Source organism: Heteronotia binoei, chromosome 4 (assembly GCF_032191835.1).
Source record: "Heteronotia binoei isolate CCM8104 ecotype False Entrance Well chromosome 4, APGP_CSIRO_Hbin_v1, whole genome shotgun sequence".
NCBI lineage: Eukaryota > Metazoa > Chordata > Lepidosauria > Squamata > Gekkonidae > Heteronotia > Heteronotia binoei.
In genome coordinates this window covers 178,205,337-178,222,412 of record NC_083226.1, presented here as the reverse complement: position 1 = coordinate 178,222,412, position 17,076 = coordinate 178,205,337, and the positions used below count along the sequence as shown (strand labels likewise).

Sequence of the window (17,076 nt, the reverse complement as noted above, 5' to 3'; positions counted from 1 at the left end):
AGTTGCACTTTAGGGGTCGGAGATGACTTTCTTTAGGGCTGCATTTGATTAAAACAGCCCTACCTTCTTTTTTTTTAAAGGAAGGGGGGCATGTTGTGCACGGTTTTATATATTAAATTTAGATGATCAGCGGCCTTGAGCTGTGTAAGGAAGAAAGGGGGTGAATAAGCAAATGTTTTAACTGAAAAGGGAAAAAAATGTAAAATACATATTCAGCAACTAGTTTTATAGCTGCTTCTGCTTTCTTATTATCTGAAGTCATCTCAAGAGGCATTATTTTCCCTATAAATACTTATATGAACATATGAAACTGCCTTATACTGAGTCAGACCCTCAGTCCATCAAAGTCAGTATTGTCTACTCAGACTGGCAGTGGCTCTCCAGGGTCTTAAGCTGCGGGTTTTCACACCTACTTGCCTGGACCCTTTTAGTTGGAGATGCCAGGGATTGAACCTGGGCACTTTCTGCTTACCAAGCAGATGCTCTACCATTAGCTCTGGTAGAGGTTGTCCTTGAAAGGGTAGCTGCTGTGAGAGCCCTCTCCAGTCCCACCCACCTCACAGGGTGTCTGTTGTGGGGGAGGAAGGGAAAGGAGATTGTGAGCCGCTCTGAGACTCTTCGGAGTGGAGGGCAGGATATAAATCCAATATCTTCATCTACCTCACAGGGTGTCTGTTGTGGGGGAGGAAGGGAAAGGAGATTGTGAGCCGCTCTGAGACTCTTCGGAGTGGAGGGCAGGATATAAATCCAATATCTTCATCTACCTCACAGGGTGTCTGTTGTGGGGGAGGAAGGGAAAGGAGATTGTGAGCCGCTCTGAGACTCTTCGGAGTGGAGGGAGGGATATAAATCCAATATCTTCATCTACCTCACAGGGTGTCTGTTGTGGGGGAGGAAGGGAAAGGAGATTTTGAGCCGCTCTGAGACTCTTTGGAGTGGAGGGCGGGATATAAATCCAATATCTTCATCTACCTCACAGGGTGTCTGTTGTGGGGGAGGAAGGGAAAGGAGATTGTGAGCCGCTCTGAGACTCCTCGGAGTGGAGGGCGGGATATAAATCCAATATCGTCTTCTTCTTCTTAAATGTCACAGGCTCAGTGGAAGAGCCTCTGTTTTGCCTGCAGAAGATCCCGGGTTCAATCCCCGGCATCGCCAGTTGAAAAGCACAAGGCGGGAGGTGATGGGAAAGACCTTTGCCTGACACCCTGGAGAGCGGCTGCGAGTCCGAGAATACAGTCCTGACTGTGATGGATCAATGGTCTGGTTCAGGGGTCCTTTTGTTGAAAAACAGGTGGTGGGGCTCGTTCTTCTGCAGCTGTGCCTACTATTCAATGGACAAGGTAGGTAGGTGGGGAGGAGAAGGGGGAACCCTCAGAAAGGTTCAGGAGCTGCACTCCTGTCAGCTCCCACTGAATTCAGGGCCTGGTCTGATTCAGGGTAAGGCAGCTTCAGGTATCATTCCCACTTCAGTCAAAAAAACCCCCAAAATGCATCAACTTTGTGCTCCCATGAACGAACACAGTAAGACCCCCGTTGCCCTCTCTGTGGACATACATTTGCTGCCTTGAAACAGTCGTTTTGAGTGAGCTAAAGTCACATCGATACCTTCTGTAATTGGGTATCATCAGGGGTCCTTTTGCAGAAAAAAATAGTCGTTGGAGCTCATCCAGGGTTTGTTATGCAGCTGTACCTACTATTCAATGGCCAAGGCGGGAAGGAGGAGGAGGAACTCCCAGAAAGGTTCAGGAGCTGTGCTCCTGTGAGCTCCCACGGAATCTGAGGCCTGGGTATCATCATTATTAATATTATTTCTTTTTAAAAAATATATATATATAAGGTTACAAATGTTATACAAACAAACAAACCTTAGTATGGAAGTTGGCAGGGAAGATGTCATGGTATAGCCCACTCTTGTCAGATCTCAGAAGCTATGCAGTGCAAATCCTAGTTAGTACTTGGATAGGAGACCTCCAAGGTAAATGGCAGAGGAAGGCATTGGCCAACCACCTCTGCTTCTCATTTGCCTTGAGAGCCCCTTGCTGGGATCTCCATAAGTCTTGGAAGGGAGACCACCAAGGAAGGCTCTACAGAGGAAAGCAATGGCCAACCGCCTCTGCTTCTCATTTGCCTTGGGAGCCCCTTGCTGGGATCTCCATAAGTCAGCTTTCCCTATGAAGAAAGGTTAAAACGCTTGGGGCTCTTTAGCTTGGAGAAACGTCGGCTGAGGGGTGACATGGTAGAGGTTTACGAGATTATGCACGGGATGGAGAAGGTCGAGAAAGAAGGAAGGGAAGACCCTGCAGAGGAAGGCCATGACCAACTGCGCCTGCTTCTCACTTGCCTTGAAAGCCCCTTTTCTGAGTTCACCATAAGTCTGGGATGAGAGACCACCAGGAAAGGCTCTGCAGAGGATGGCAATGGCCAACCACGTCCGCTTCTCACTTGCCTTGGAAGCCCCTTGCTGGATCTCCATGAGCCTAGGATGGAATACCACCAGAGAAGACTCTACAGAGGAAGGCCACAGCAAAGCACCTCTGCTTCTCACTTGCTTCGAAAGCCCCTTTCTGGGGTCACCATAAGTCTTGAAGAGACTCTACAGAGAAGACTCTACAGAGGAAGGCAACAGCAAAGCACCTCTGCTTCTCACTTGCTTCGAAAGCCCCTTGCTGGGGTCACCATAAGTCTTGAATGGGAGACCACCAAGGAAGGATCTGCAGAAGAAGGCAATGGTGAACCACCTCTGCTTCTCACTAGCCTTGAAAGCCCCTTGCTGGTGTTGCCAGAAACCATCTGAAACTTACTGGCACTTTGCACGAGTACAACATATAAATTATGACAGCCCGGGAAGCCTAGTCCCAAAATATCCTTAACACTAATGGAGGTGAGAAAATTAGAAGCCTCGCTTTTCCCCATGAAGAGGGTGGGCTTTTGAAAGGAGATCCCTCGAAACAACAGAGAGGCCCTTTCTCCTAAGCCCTTCTCTAGATTCCATGGTCTTTCAAAAAATGGGCTCGTGCGATGAGAGGATTTGTAAGGGGTCGGACGCGAGAGGACACGAAGGGCATTTGTGGCCCACTGCTGCCATGGGTTCGTACTTGAGCATTCGTTTCCACCACCGGAATTGTCATCCCTCGTTACGTCCACAACACAACCTCCCGAATATGCCTCCTTTCCCCTTCCCTTTTGTCACCCTCCAGGTATGGGAACGAAGCGTCCTGTCAAGATGTACCCAGGTTGCCCTGTCAATTCGACTCACAAAGCAGCAATAGGCCTCGCCTTTTCAAGCAGCTTTGCCTCCTTCAGACTTCCCAAAGGCACTGCGGGGTAGGCGACTGCGCCCCGGCGCCACGAATTCCAATTTTGGTACATCTCTCTCTCACCCCGAAAAAAAAAAAGTACTATTAAGGTTCCGAGTTCAAAGAGGACACCAAGAAAAGTCGCTTCTATTCAATCTCACTCGCTCTTTCTCTCTCTTCCAACCACCCGCCCCCCCCCCTTCTTTGGAATAAAGGACCTTCTGAAGAATCTGGAAGTCGTTTATCCGATAGGGGAAAATACGAAACAGCAGTTTGCAACTCTAGAAACTTAACAAGCAACTAGGAGGCCAAGGAAGAATGGGATTTTGAGATCTGGAAATCACAAAGGTGGCCCAGAAACAGCTCGAGAAGACCATCTAGATGCGTGATCACTAAAACCAGGAGTTGCCCCCCCCCCCTGAAATTAGAGCACTCATCGTATTCAACCCCCATTCCAAAATGTACATGCCATTATATCCATGGGTATGGCGGAGGAAAATAGAAGATTTACCTTTTGTATGCTGACACTGCCCCCCACCCCTACACTGTGGTTTACCGGTTTAACATTCAGTTCTCTTGGCTCTAGGTAGAATGCTCTTTCCACACATTTCGATCCTGGCCATTTATGTGGACTGTGTGTGTTTGTGTGTGTGTGTGTGTGTGTGTGTCTCCTCCCCGAAACTTGATCTGGATTACAGCCGTCCTAAAGACCGAGTAGATTTGCTTTCAGCCATGCAAGCCTTATGTTTCAATTACAGAGGCATTTATTCAACACCTGTATTTAGCTGTTGTCCCTTCCCCGAGTACATTTTCATTTCCCCGAGTCTTTTTTTATCGCTCCGTACCGTGCATCTTAATTTAACAATCATTGCACTTCTAAATCTCGCAGCTAACCTGAAAACTGATATTGCGCCGGGGTGGAACAAAGCTTTAATTCACGGATGTCTCTCCCCACTCGGTCTCCTCTCTAATAAAAGAGACTATCATGAATGGGGTAATTTGTGGACTTAGAAGGCCAGATGTTTCCTCACCTGGAAACGACCCGTGCTTCTTAGAAGGGGGATCTAGCCCACAGTTGCCATCAACTTGTTCTCCCGCCCTTATCGCTTCACTCTGGGCCGTGTTTACTCAATTATTGAGTGAGAATTGGCTTTTTATTGGGGACAAGGAGAGAGACCATCTCCCACGAACGTCTTGATGGATGGAATGATTTCTGTATGGGTACCATCGGCTGGATGAGATGGAAAAGGAATAACAGACATCTCTTCGCTTATTGTCCCTTTCATAACTCTACTTCGAGGAGTACATTATAACCTGCACGTCTTAATGTTGTGATACATCTCACAAGCAAATCTGGAGAATAATATTATTGGGGTGGGGGAGCAGTGTTGTTAAGATACCATTTTGGGCCTGGTATACAAATCAAACCTGTGTAGCGGAGGGGGAAAGGTCTCGAAACCCTGGGGAGGGCCCTATGTTTTGATTTCACTCATTTATAAATATTAGGCTAAATGCCACTTAATTGGCCTTAAATGATTTCCAAAGATAATGCATTAGAATATGTCTGTCCTGAGACCACTAACCTTTACGTCTCTCTGTAACTCAGCCCTTAAGCAGACGCCGCTGCTTGACAAAAAAAAAAAAAACCGGAGTGAGGGAGTTATGAATGAACAAATGGCTGGCTGGCTGGTTAGCCTGGTTAGTTAATTCTGCGTGGATGTTTGTGGGTGCATAGGAAGGGTCTCGGGTGGTGGTAGGTGAGTTAGCAGGGCCCAGAATTCTGCTTATCAAACAGCCAAACGAGCATCTTTCCCTCGCAACAAATAAAATAAAGGAATGCAAAAAGGAAAAAAAAATCAGTTCAGAAAGGACAGACGTCAACAGAGATCTTCCAGATCCTAAAATCCAGCCCACCGTTCTAATATCTGCACCAGAAGGCTAGATGCTTGCAACACAAGGGAAGAGTTTTCTCCGGGTTTCCAGACCTTATATGAACAGTTCCTGCCTCCTTTCCATACAAAATGACCTAAGTAAAATCTCTTGACCAAATAATAAAAAAAAACAAAGCCAACCCCCACGCCACCCGCAGTGCCAAAAAAACAACCGAATCCTGAAGCAATTGAAATGGGCTCCAATGCAGTTCTCTGGGGTCACCTAGTTGCCAAAGCATCTCTAATAGCATCTCAAAAGTGTTATTTGTAGGGCCCACACATGAAACTACAGCACAGGTTCATGGCTGAATCTATTTCAGGAAGACCCACCTGCTTAGGTCTACAAACTGAGGGGAGGGGGGGGGACGGGAAAGACTGCAAAAGCTATGTAGTCTTGCCTCATCGATAAGACTCTTTCTCTCCACTCTCCACTTCAAAATTTGAACTCATCGTGACAGGAAGGAAGGAAGGAAGGAAGGAAGGAAGGAAGGAAGGAAGGAAGGAAGGAAGGAAGAAAGAAAGAAAGAAAGAAAGAAAGAAAGAAAGAAAGAAAGAAAGAAAGAAAGAAAGAAAGAAAGAAAGAAAGAAAGAAAGAAAGAAAGAATTGTTTGCATAGTTCCTTATTTAAAAGTAACCATTAAAAGAGGTAAGGGTTGCTGGAACTGTAAACTAACTATGGATCTTTCTTCAAATGCCTGTCTTTTTTTTTTTCCTAAAAAAACCCCTTCACAGTAATCAATCAAACATTGTTAGCAGTGATCTAGAAGCACATTTTTATCAGGATTACCTGATATGTCTGTGGCCTCACAGAACAGTTCAGATTCTTCTCCACTGGGCTGAATCAGGTCAACGGTTCCGGCACTGGATGCCATTGGAAACCTGACTAAATCTTCCAGTCACGGTGGAGGAATAATGAAAAGGATTCGGTCGGGCTGGTCGCTCTGTGTTTCTTCCCTTGCTCAAAGGAGCTCACTGAATGAACTTGATTACTAAAAAAGGCTTGCACTTATACAAATAGGGTTGAAGCGCTTACACTCCGACACTTGGACAGTCCTTACGATTCATCTCGACACAGAATAAAATGCAGGGGACCGAGAATGGAGCACGTTTAGACGTTGCCCTAAACTAGCCCCTCTAGGAAAAGCAAACGGTTTGTCTCGAGGCTGAACCCACCCTCCACTTAATGGAAGAGGCTCAGGATTCTAGATTGCCAGACTAATTTGACATTTTGCTCTTCTCCTGCACCCTATTCCTACTGCACCAGGAGAGTCACAGCGCATGAAACACATGGTCCAGTAACCAACCTAAAATCAGGCAAAATAGGCGACGCATGAAACCTCCTTCGTAACTTGAAAAGTTAACCTTGCCTTCGAAAGCTCGACAAAGCACAACTTTATTCACCAAAGGCGCTCATTATAATATTTCCTCTCCCTGTGTCGTCTTCCAATATAAATATATGTGAAAGGGGGGGGGAATAGTATTGAGCTAGTATAAACAACAAAATAAATCCTCAAAGCACATATATGGTTTTGCTATCTTCTAGACCTTTTGCATGCACTTGGATATATGTCTGATAGGCTTTTCTCACTTTTAGAGATGGGGGGGGGGGAATAGAGTCAGGAAAGCTGTCCATTAAAGGGACATCTCTTTCATTGAGCTTCGAAGACCCCACCTTCCTGAATTCCTTTCTAGGAAGCCTGAATGAATTGCTTAAAAAAAAAAAAAAGATTGCTTCTGGTCTGTAGTGATGGCTTAGGAAAAAGGGGTAGTTGGAGAGAGAAGGAGCAGAGACCTGGTTATTGTTTGCCACCCCCAGAGTTTCCCCTGTGTACATTCCCTCTCCCACCCTCCCTTTTTCTTTCACTCTTGCTCACACACTCCAAGTCTTCCTCAATTTAAAAATAACTCTTTCTTTGCGTTTCTATTCCTAGTGGGAAGGAAGGAAGGAAGGAAGGAAGGAAGGAAGGAAGGAAGGAAGGAAGGAAGGAAGGAAGGAAGGAAGGAAGGAAGGAAAGAAGGAAGGAAGGAAGGAAGGAAGGAAGGAGGGAGGGAAGGAAGGAAGGAAGGAAGGAAGGAAGGAAGGAAGGGAGGGAGGAAGGAAGGAAGGGAGGGAGGGAGGGAGGGAGGGAGGGAGGAAGGAAGGAAGGAAGGAAGGAAGGAAGGAAGGAAGGAAGGAAGGAAGGAAGGAAGGAAGGAAGGAAGGAAGGAAGGAAGGAAGGAAGGAAGGAAGGAAGGGAGGGAGGGAGGGAGGGAGGGAGGGGGAGGGAGGGAGGGAGGGAGTGGGGTTCCAAATTGCCATTCACTTTTTAAAGATTTATCGCTGGACACAAAAAAGGTGAGCTTAACCCCACTTCTGAATGATTTCTCAGGGATGCTTATTAAAGAGTCGACTAGCCTCTGTATTATCCCCCATCCCCTTTCTCTAGCTTCTGGTATGTAAGTTTCCCATGCACTGCCCAGGTGCCTTTTTTAATTGTCCCCCCCCCCTCCTCCCCTTTTAAACCGTAAGTCTAGAGATATTGAAAGGGAGGCAGCCAGGGAAATAAGAGAGAATCCCGAAGGAAGGAAGGAAGGAAGGAAGGAAGGAAGGAAGGAAGGAAGGAAGGAAGGAAGGAAGGAAGGGAGGGAGGGAGGGAGGGAGGGAAGAGAAAGGAAGGGAGGGAGGGAGAAAGGAAGGAAGGAAGGAGGGAGGGAGTGACTTTTTCGCTTGCAGACTTTGCCTTGTTTCTAAGCCACCCTTGTACATCAATTGCCTCCAACTTAGTTTGGTCCCAGTCTTATGCAAAGCGATCGATCCCCTTGATTACGTCGGAATCCGCGACCCCTTCCTTTCCGCTGCTATTTTTAAAACGACACGGACCGGGGAGGGGGGGGGGTCGGGGGAGGCAACGCTGTGGGTGGACTTTCCCCCTCCGCCCCGAGGCAGCCCAGAGTTAGGCGGAGGAACCCCTCCTCGAACGCCAAGTCCCCCTGCTCCAAGCTTGGGCTGTTGCGCTCCTTTGGTTGCCGTCGGTTCAACCCCACCCCTCCCCCACCCCCGAAACACCCCCCCCCCACACCATCCCCATCGCGGGAAATAATAATAAAAAAAGTTCCCGAGTTCGTCTCTCTTTGCCGCCCATTGACCCAAAGAAGGGACAAACCTCCCCTCCCTTCTCCACGCACACACCTCTGCTCCCTTCCAGAAGTGGATGCCTCTACATCCCCCCCCCCCTCCGCCGGCTTCCCCAAATCCCCTCCGGTCAGCTCCGTAACCCCCAGCTCGTTCCCGGTTCTCCCCTCTACCGACCGAGATCGAAGCCTCCCCCTTGCCGCCGCCTTTCCTAGCCGCCAGCGCCGTGCCTGATTCGGATTTTATTAAAAAGAGAGAACCTGTCATCCAAACGCCAAATCCTACGCTCCTATCTCTCCTAATCCCATTCCATTCGCAAGCCTTTCCTTCCAACCACCCCTTTCGGTCCACCCTTCTCGCCGTCCGGGACCGGCTGTTACAAAAAAAAAGAAAGAAAGAAAGAAAAATTCCCCCTTTTCCTCTCCCTCCCGCCCTCCCCCGTCGCTCCCATGCCTTTCCCTCCCTCCCCCGCAGCCCCTCTTTGGGATGCCTTTCCCTTCATCCCCACCCCCCCCCCACCCCCTTTTCGGTCCACCCTTCTCGCGGTCTGGGACCGTCTGTTTAAAAAAAGAAAGCGAGCAAAGAAAGAAAGAAAGAGAGCGATCTCCCTTTTTCTCTCCCTCCCTCCTCCGTCGCTCCCATGCCTTTCCCTCCCCGCGGAGTCCCTCTTTCGGTTTGGGCAAAGGGCCGTTTCAGCACCACCAGCCCCTTTCAGCGCCGCCAGCCCGTTTCAGCACCACCGGCGCTGGACAGCTCCCTTCTCTACTCCGCCACTTTCCCTGCCTTTTTTCCCCCCTTTCCCCTTCTCTTCTCGGTTTCTCTCCCCCTCGAAGACACGTCGCGGGGCCACCACCGACGCGCCCCCCCCCTTTTTATGGCTCTCCCCCACCCCCCTCCAAAGACACCACCTCCCCGGACTCCCCTCCTCGGGTCTCCAGCGCCCCGGGGGGGTGGGGGAAAGTTGAGCGCGCAAGGGCTCACCTTTGTGCATGCCCGTGAACCTGTCCTTTAGCACGGTCAGTTCGTAGATCTTGCCGAACTCCTCGAAGAGGGGCTTGAGGTCCTTCTCGTCCAGGTTGCGGGGGATCTGCCCGATGAAGAGCTTGATAGCATCGTGGTCCTTCATGGGAATGGTGGACGGGTTCCCCGGACTGTGGTTTAATCCGTTCATGTGCCCGTTGGGGTTGGGGCTGGCGTGGCTGCTGGGGAGGCTGGGGTTCTCTGCCTGGCCGTTGGCTAACGTGGCCATCTTTATATACATAGAGGGGGAAAAATCTTCTTTTTCCTTTTTTTTTTTTTTTCCTTCTCTCCTCTCCCCACCCCCCCTGCGCTCTGCCGCGGCTTCCTCACTCACTCGCTCGCACACACACACACACACACACTCCGCGGCACACGCACGCTCGCACATACGCACTCCCCTCGCACTCCTCCCTCTCTCTCTCTCTCTCGCTCTCCCTCTCTCTCGCTCGCTCTCGCTCTCTCCGCTCTCCCTCGCACTAGGTCTGAACTGATTTTTTTAATACATTGAACAGCCAAGATCTCTGTCCTTTCCGTTTAAACAGGCTGGGGCGGTTCAACGTGTCAGCCAGCCGGGGGGGGCAGGGGGGTGGGGAAGGAGGGAGGGGGGGGACGCGCGGATGGAAAGCCCCGGTGGGGGGGGGAGGTGGGGGGAGCTGGCAAGGGGGGAGGGACGCTCTCCCCGGCTTGGCCTCCGCCGGGCACCCCCCCCACTCCTCCCCTCCTCCCGTTTCCCCCACCCCCCCCCGCCCCCACCCCCGTCTGCCTGCCCGGTGGTATCTCCCAGCCTCTTGCCTGGGCTATAAATAGCGCCAGGCGCATGGTTCTTTCGCGAGAGAGTCAATGCCTATTGTGGTAGCTGGGCGGAAGGGGGGAAAGCGGTGGCGTGGCTTTTTTTTTTTTGCAAAAAAAAAAAAAAAAACCTCCCCAGCTTGTCGTTTTTTTTTTCTTTTTCTTTTTTGCTTCCTCCCCCCCTCCCCAACCTGATTTTTTTTTTTTGCAATTTATTTTTAATTTTCCTCCCACCCCACCCACCCCCCCTTTCCCCAGCTTCAAGCCCTCTCGACTTTTCCTCCAGCAATAGGCAGGGGAAAGGGGGGGGGGACCTTTTGTTTGAGAGGAAAGGCACAGAGAGAGACAGAAAGAGGGAGAGAAAGGACAAAAAAACAATAACTCAAACAAACGAGGTGCGCTGGCTGATGATGATTTTTCTTTTTTTCTTTTTCAAATTAAAATTGCATCTCTTTTTAATTTTTTTTTTTGCTCCTAAAACCATTGCAAATAAAGAGCTACCGTTATGGAGGAAAGCCCGGAGACTGGAGGTGTTTTTCTTGTTGTGGTGGTAGTGATTCCTTATAGTGCAAGTCGTGCCTTGTTATTATTGGTGTCTACGCTTTCTCTTTCTCGATGTGTGTGTGTGTGTGTTTCTCTTGCGATGCTGTCTGGGCTCCTTGTTGACGGGGGCTGGGGGGGGGGTGTGCTGGAGGGGATTTCAAAATCATCTTTCTTCCTCACACCCCCCTCCTGCCATCTATTCCACGGAGAGCAGATTGAATTCTGGACCTGGGGGACCTTTTTTCAAAGGGGGTGTAGCAAATGTGGCCGGAGGGGGGGGGAGGAGAGAGAGAGAGACAAAACAATAGCAAAACAACCACATTGTGTGTGTCTCTCTCTCTCTCCGGCCGCCTTTTCAAATGGAGAAATGCTGTTGGGTTCTATTCTTCTCTGAAACAACTTGGCACCTTCCACCGGTCAGGGTGTGTGTGTGTGTGTGTGTGTTATTGGGGTGCATTTGAAAAGGGGCGCACCAATCTCCCCTAGTTCTTTCCTGGTGTGGGGGGGAGAGAGGGACAGTCAACAATTTCTCTGTTCCCTTTTCCCCCCCTCTCAGCAAGCACCAAGGGGTTTTGGGTTTTTTTGCCAAGATGCTTTTAGGAACAATGCATTCTAGTTAATTAAGTCACACTGTAGTAATAATAATAAAACGAAGAAGGGGGATTTCTCTCTTTCCCCCCTCCCCAACATGCCAACCCATCCGCCTTCTAGTAGGTTGTTTGGAAGGGAGTGGGGGGGGGGGGGGAAGGCATCGGATTAAAAAAAAAATACAACGTAGCTCAAAGCAATTTTTCTTTGCTTTAAATGAAATCTCGCCGAAACATCTGGTGGCATAGGCTTCTAGTAAAAGCTGGGGGGGGGGGAATATTACAGGGTGTGGAGAGAGAGAGAGAGAGAGAGATCTATATATAGATGTTGATTGGCTGGTTTTCTTTACATTTTTTTTTTAATTTCCTCAAGTGGATTATCTCTTCCTCCTCCATAAATGGGCTGTAGAGAACCTGGGCTGTCCCATGTGAATTTAGGAATATAAGGAAAATGGGGGGGGGGGGGGTTTCCTCTGAATTCATTACGTGTATTTTCTATATTGATTTAAGGCACTTGCCTGAAACCTTGGAGGGAAGGAAGAATTCTTTAAAAACAAAAACAAAACAATGAAAGTTGGGCATCAATTAGAGAAGGGAGCCCGGGTTTGAAATCGTATTTAAATCAAATCCGCTAAGGAGGTCTCATCTTTTGAGTCCCCCACCCCCTAAGGAAAAAAAAAAAAGATCTCAGTTGGAAGTCTATTGTACATCAGCTGCATGTGGAGGAGGGGGGGTGAGTTTGGTGGTTGTGGGGGGGGGGGAGGATTAGAAAAGTATTACATGTGTTATTTTAAACAGAAGGGGCAGCATTGGAGAGGGTAGGTGACAGAGAAAGCCATCCTGGGCGTGCTCCCTTTGGAGTGAATTCCCTGGGATTCGGTGGGGTTTACCCACGAGTAAATTTGCACCAGGCCGAGCCACTGAACTGCGGCCCAAACGTACGCTTCTGTGAGACGATGCCCCGCTGAACGCTTTTGGACTTCCGAACCGGCACAGGCTGCGAGACCTAGACGGCACATTGAAATGTCAATTTTCAAATGCCCTAGGGGTTCCTCACACCCTCGCTTTCTTTGGGGGTGGGGTGGGGGGGGGCTAGGGCAGCGTTTGAGATTTTCTTAAAATCCATTGCCTTGAAATTGGGGGGGGGGGGGAAGAAAGAAAGAGAAACAGTCACTCTCTGGTTGTTTTTAAAAAAGAAGAAGAAGAAGAAAGTCTTAGGCTGTCAATCTTGTCTTAGTTGAGAGCATCAGGCAGACAAGAGAAAGAACAGATCCAAGTAGTTGGCTGCATTGGTCTGAAGTCATATAACAAAATAGGAGTCAAGTCGCACCTTTAAGACCAACTTGGTTTTATTCAGAATGCAAGCTTTCCTGTGCTCTCTAAGCACACTTCGTCAGATGAAGAGTCCGGTACAGTGAGCCAAGCCACACATCGCTGGTAGTCAGTGGCTCAGAATGCAAAATGGTACAAATTTAAGATCCAATGACAGTATAGTAAAATTATCTGGTAGGGGCCCTGCCTGGTTTTGCATTGATGTTGACTCCCCCCCTCCCCAAAAAAGAAGAAGATGGGAGTGTTGAACTGGGGTCTCAATGAAGAAAGCATTGCTGTGTTCTTGAGAAGTTTGTGGAAAGCAGACTGGTGGAAATCCAGCCTAGCTTTTTTTGTCAATCCGTAAGCCCTGCCAAGAGTTCATGAGACAGGGAATCGAAACACTCAAATCTTGTTGTTGATTCTTTCTGCAGAAAGTCACTTCCCTTTGAAGTATTTTAACCCTCCACCCTGGCACAGGATGCAATTTGAGAAGTTATCACCAGGAATGCTCTTTTTGGAACTTGTGCACACAGCAATGTTTCTTTGTCTCTCTGTGTGTGTTTGTGTGCACGCATGTGTTTCAATGCAAATATTACATTTGTTGTATGCTGGGCATCATCACAGACTGCTTCCATGTAACACTGGAGGTAGCTTGCAATTCCCTTTCATAGGCCAGCACTTAACAGAAGGAAAGAAAGAAAGAAAGAAAGAAAGAAAGAAAGAAAGAAAGAAAGAAAGAAAGAAAGAAAGAAAGAAAGAAAGAAAGAAAGAAAGAAAGAACAGAGAGAGGAAGGAAGGAAGAAAAAGAAAGAAAGGAAGGAGGGAGGGAGGGAAGAGAAGGGAAGGAAGGAAGGGAGAGGAGGGAGAGGAAGGAAGGAAGGAAGGAAGGAAGGAAGGAAGGAAGGAAGGAAGGAAGGAGAGAGAGAGAGAAAAGACGGAAGGGAGAGGAAGGAAGGAAGAAAAGAGGAAGGAAGGATGGAAGGAAGGAAGGAAGGAAGGAAGAAAGAAAGAAAGAAAGAAAGAAAGAAAGAAAGAAAGAAAGAGAAGAAGGAAGGGAGAGGAAGGAAGAAAGAAAGAGGAAGGAAGGAAGAAAGAAAGAGAGAGAGAGAGAGGAAGGAAGAAAGAAAGAAAGAGGAAGGAAGGAAGGAAGGAAGGAAGGAAGGAAGGAAGGAAGGAAGGAAGGAAGAAAGAAAGAAAGAAAGAAAGAAAGAAAGAAAGAAAGAAAGAAAGAAAGAAAGAAAGAAAGAAAGAAAGAAAAAGAAATTAGATGCTATGCAAATTTCATGGAGGCTAGAGGAGAGCCACTGAGGGGTTATAAGGCAGTAAACATTATTTAGATATAAATGCATTTAAAACAAATTCCTACCAGGCTAAATCTAATTTCCATTTGTTTAAAAAAAAGTCAAATGCAGGAGCTCTTTTGCCTGGGATTCCTCCTGAATTATTGCATCCCAATGTATCCCCGAAGTAGTTTCTTCCTAATACATTTCTTTCTTTCTTTTTCATCGCTGAGAATCGCAGCCCTTCGGTAAGTAGTTCGTGACGCGGATGAACGGAATCCACAATGACGGTGCCGTGGCTGAGAGAACAACATGGGTAAAGTCACACATTTTCGGAATATCCAGCCAGACCTGGGACAAGGCCAGGCGCTTGGGATAAACTTGGTGGCCTGCCTAAACTTGTCAAGTAGTAAGAAAGGTCTTCTTTCTGACATCACAGATAGGATGACCACCCCTTGTGTGTTATTTGTCCAGAATCCCCCTTCGCCACACAACTTCCCTGCTTGGTCAATCCTCTGACGTCTGAACTATGTTTTCTTTGGCCCGAGGCATTTAGATTAGGAGAAAGGAGCGTTTTTAAAGCATCTCTATTCCTTTTTTTTTTTTTGCCAGCTGGAGAAATCAAACAGAGGACTTTGCGGTTTGTTTGTTTTCCATATTGCAAAGCGCGTATAAACTGGAAATAAATGGGACGCTTTTGGAAGGAGGCCTCCAAAACCCGGCTAGACGAAAAAGGCATCCGGCGAAAATCAAAGTTGAACTAGATGCCATCCTTGGCTCATTAAATGGAGGGATGCAAACACTTTTTTCCCCCCTTTTACAACCATCCAGCAAGACAGCATCCTCCTCCACTGTTTTATACTCTAGCTGCACGACGACTGAAGAAGAACCGGCCAATAGAATGGAGCATTTGAATTAGAAATAACATTTTCTGATCATTTCAGTAAGCCTCATGGACTTCAGACTGGGAGCATTCAAGGCGAGAGAAATGAAGGCATATGGATCTTGGCAGCGCTCTGAGGTCAACGTTTCATGGAAAGCGAGAGATCCGCCGGAGTGAGATGGCTTCTCATGTTTCCCTGTAGGTACAACTGGGTTTATGCTTCCTATGGATTGAGCATAACGCAGCGTGGATTTAAGCCCACCAAGACTGTAGAACTTCCCTGCCCTCAAATCAGGCAGTTGTAGGGTTGCCAGGTTGCCAAACTGGGGAGCCAGTTCGGTGTAGTGGTTAAGTGTGAGGACTCTTATCTGGGAGAACTGGGTTTGATTCCCCACTCCTCCACTTGCACCTGCTGGCATGGCCTTGGGTCAGCCATAGCCCTCACATTGTCCTTGAAAGGGCAGCTGCTGTGAGAGCCAGTTTGGTGTAGTGGTTAAGTGTGCGGACTCTTATCTGGGAGAACCAGGTTTGATTCCCCACTCCTCCACTTGCACCTGCTGGAATGGCCTTGGGTCAGCCATAACCCTCACATTGTCCTTGAAAGGGCAGCTGCTGTGAGAGCTAGTTTGGTGTAGTGGTTACGTGTGCGGACTCTTATCTGGGAGAACCGGGTTTGATTCCCCGCTCCTCCCCTTGCAGCTGCTGGAATGGCCTTGGGTCAGCCATAGCCCTCACATTGTCCTTGAAAGGGCAGCTGCTGTGAGAGCCAGTTTGGTGTAGTGGTGAAGTGTGTGGACTCTTATCTGGGAGAACCAGGTTTGATTCCCCACCCCTCCACTTGAACCTGCTGGAATGGCCTTGGGTCAGCCATAGCCCTCACATTGTCCTTGAAAGGGAAGCTGCTATGAAAGTCAGTTTGGTGTAGTGGTGAAGTGTGCAGACTCTTATCTGGGAGAACCGGGTTTGATTCCCCACTCCTCCCCTTGCAGCTGCTGGAATAGCCTTGGGTCAGCTGTAGCTCTTGCAGGAGTTGTCCTTGAAAGGGGAGCTTCTGGGAGAGCTCTCTCAGCCCCACCCACCTCACAGGGTGCCTGTTGTGGGAGAGGAAGAGAAAGGAGATTGTGAGCCGCTCTGAGACTCTGAGATTCAGAGTATAGGGCAGGACATAAATCCAATATCATCTTCTTCTTCTTCTTTCCCCCCTGAGGAAGTCTTGCCACATCCAGGTTGGGAAATGGCTGGAAATTTGGGGAAGATGCCTATTTTGGGGGTCTCCATGCGGTATAATGCCATAGAGTCTACCTTTCGGAGTATCCATTTTCTCCAGGGAAACTGACATTCGTAGTCTGGAGATGAGTTGTAATTCTGGGGGATCACCAGGTCCCACCTTGCAGACGCCTCCCCCCGAGGCAATTGTATATCCAGGTGGCCTTGGGGGTTTTTTGCCTTTATCGTCCCCTTCCAGCTCTCCAGACGAGGGAATTAGGAAAAAACGTAGCTGAGGTTGTTTTGACTCTGCTGATGTATTTTAATAAGAGAGCCAGTTTGGTGTAGTGGTTAAGTGTGCCGACTCTTATCTGGGAGAATCGGGTTTGATGCCCCGCTCCTCCACATGCACCTGCTGGAATGGCCTCGGGTCAGCCACAGCTCTTGTAGGAGTTGTCCTTGAAAAGACAGCTGCTGTGAGAGCTCTCTCAGCCCAACCCACCTCACAGGGTGTCTGTTGTGGGGGGAGAAGAAATAGGAGATTGTAAGCCGCTCGGAGTCTCTGTCCTTGAAAAGGCAGCTGCTGTGACAGCTCTCTCGGCCCAACCCACCTCACAGGGTGTCTGTTGCGGCGGGGGGGGGGGGGAGAAGATATAGGAGATTGTAAGCCACTCTGAGTCTCTGTCCTTGAATGGGGAGGTGCTGTGAGAGCCCTCTCAGCCCCGCCCACCTCACAGGGTGTCTGTTGTGGGGAGAGAAGATATAGGAGATTGTGAGCCACTCTGAGTCTCTGATTCAGAGAGAAGGGCGGGGTATAAATCTGCAGTCTTCTTCTAAGAGGATTTGTTTGTTCATTTATCGGACCTCCCCCTCATCCAAGCAATCATGTCGTTTGAAGAGCGACACGTAAAAACCAAAGTTGTGTTGTTGCTTTTTTGCAGGGAGCAGATTAGTTGCTGAAGAACAGCCCGTGGCATTCACAACCTTGGTTTTAATGTTGCGGTTCGGCATCCTTGGGCACCTTCAAACTCGGAAACGTAAGATGGAGGCCAGGATCATGATGTGATCTTTGGAAGGAAGGAAATCATAGACCCCCTTTGTCTGAAAGTGCTCCT

At 48.6% G+C, this 17,076-nt stretch overlaps 1 protein-coding gene across 16 annotated transcripts in view; it reads right to left on the bottom strand.

Moving 5' to 3' along the window:
- CELF4 (CUGBP Elav-like family member 4) overlaps positions 1-9,608 on the bottom strand; it is a 1,320,822-nt gene extending 1,311,214 nt beyond the window's left edge. For all 16 annotated transcript variants that reach the window (XR_009555289.1, XM_060236227.1, XM_060236234.1 and 13 more), the window contains exon 1: positions 9,321-9,608. Coding sequence is in view for 15 of the 16 variants with exons in the window: in XM_060236227.1 (XP_060092210.1) it covers positions 9,321-9,600 (280 nt within the window). In the remaining variant the exon portion in view is untranslated. The remainder of the gene's footprint in view (positions 1-9,320) is intronic.
- Between the last annotated feature and the right edge of the window lie 7,468 nt (positions 9,609-17,076).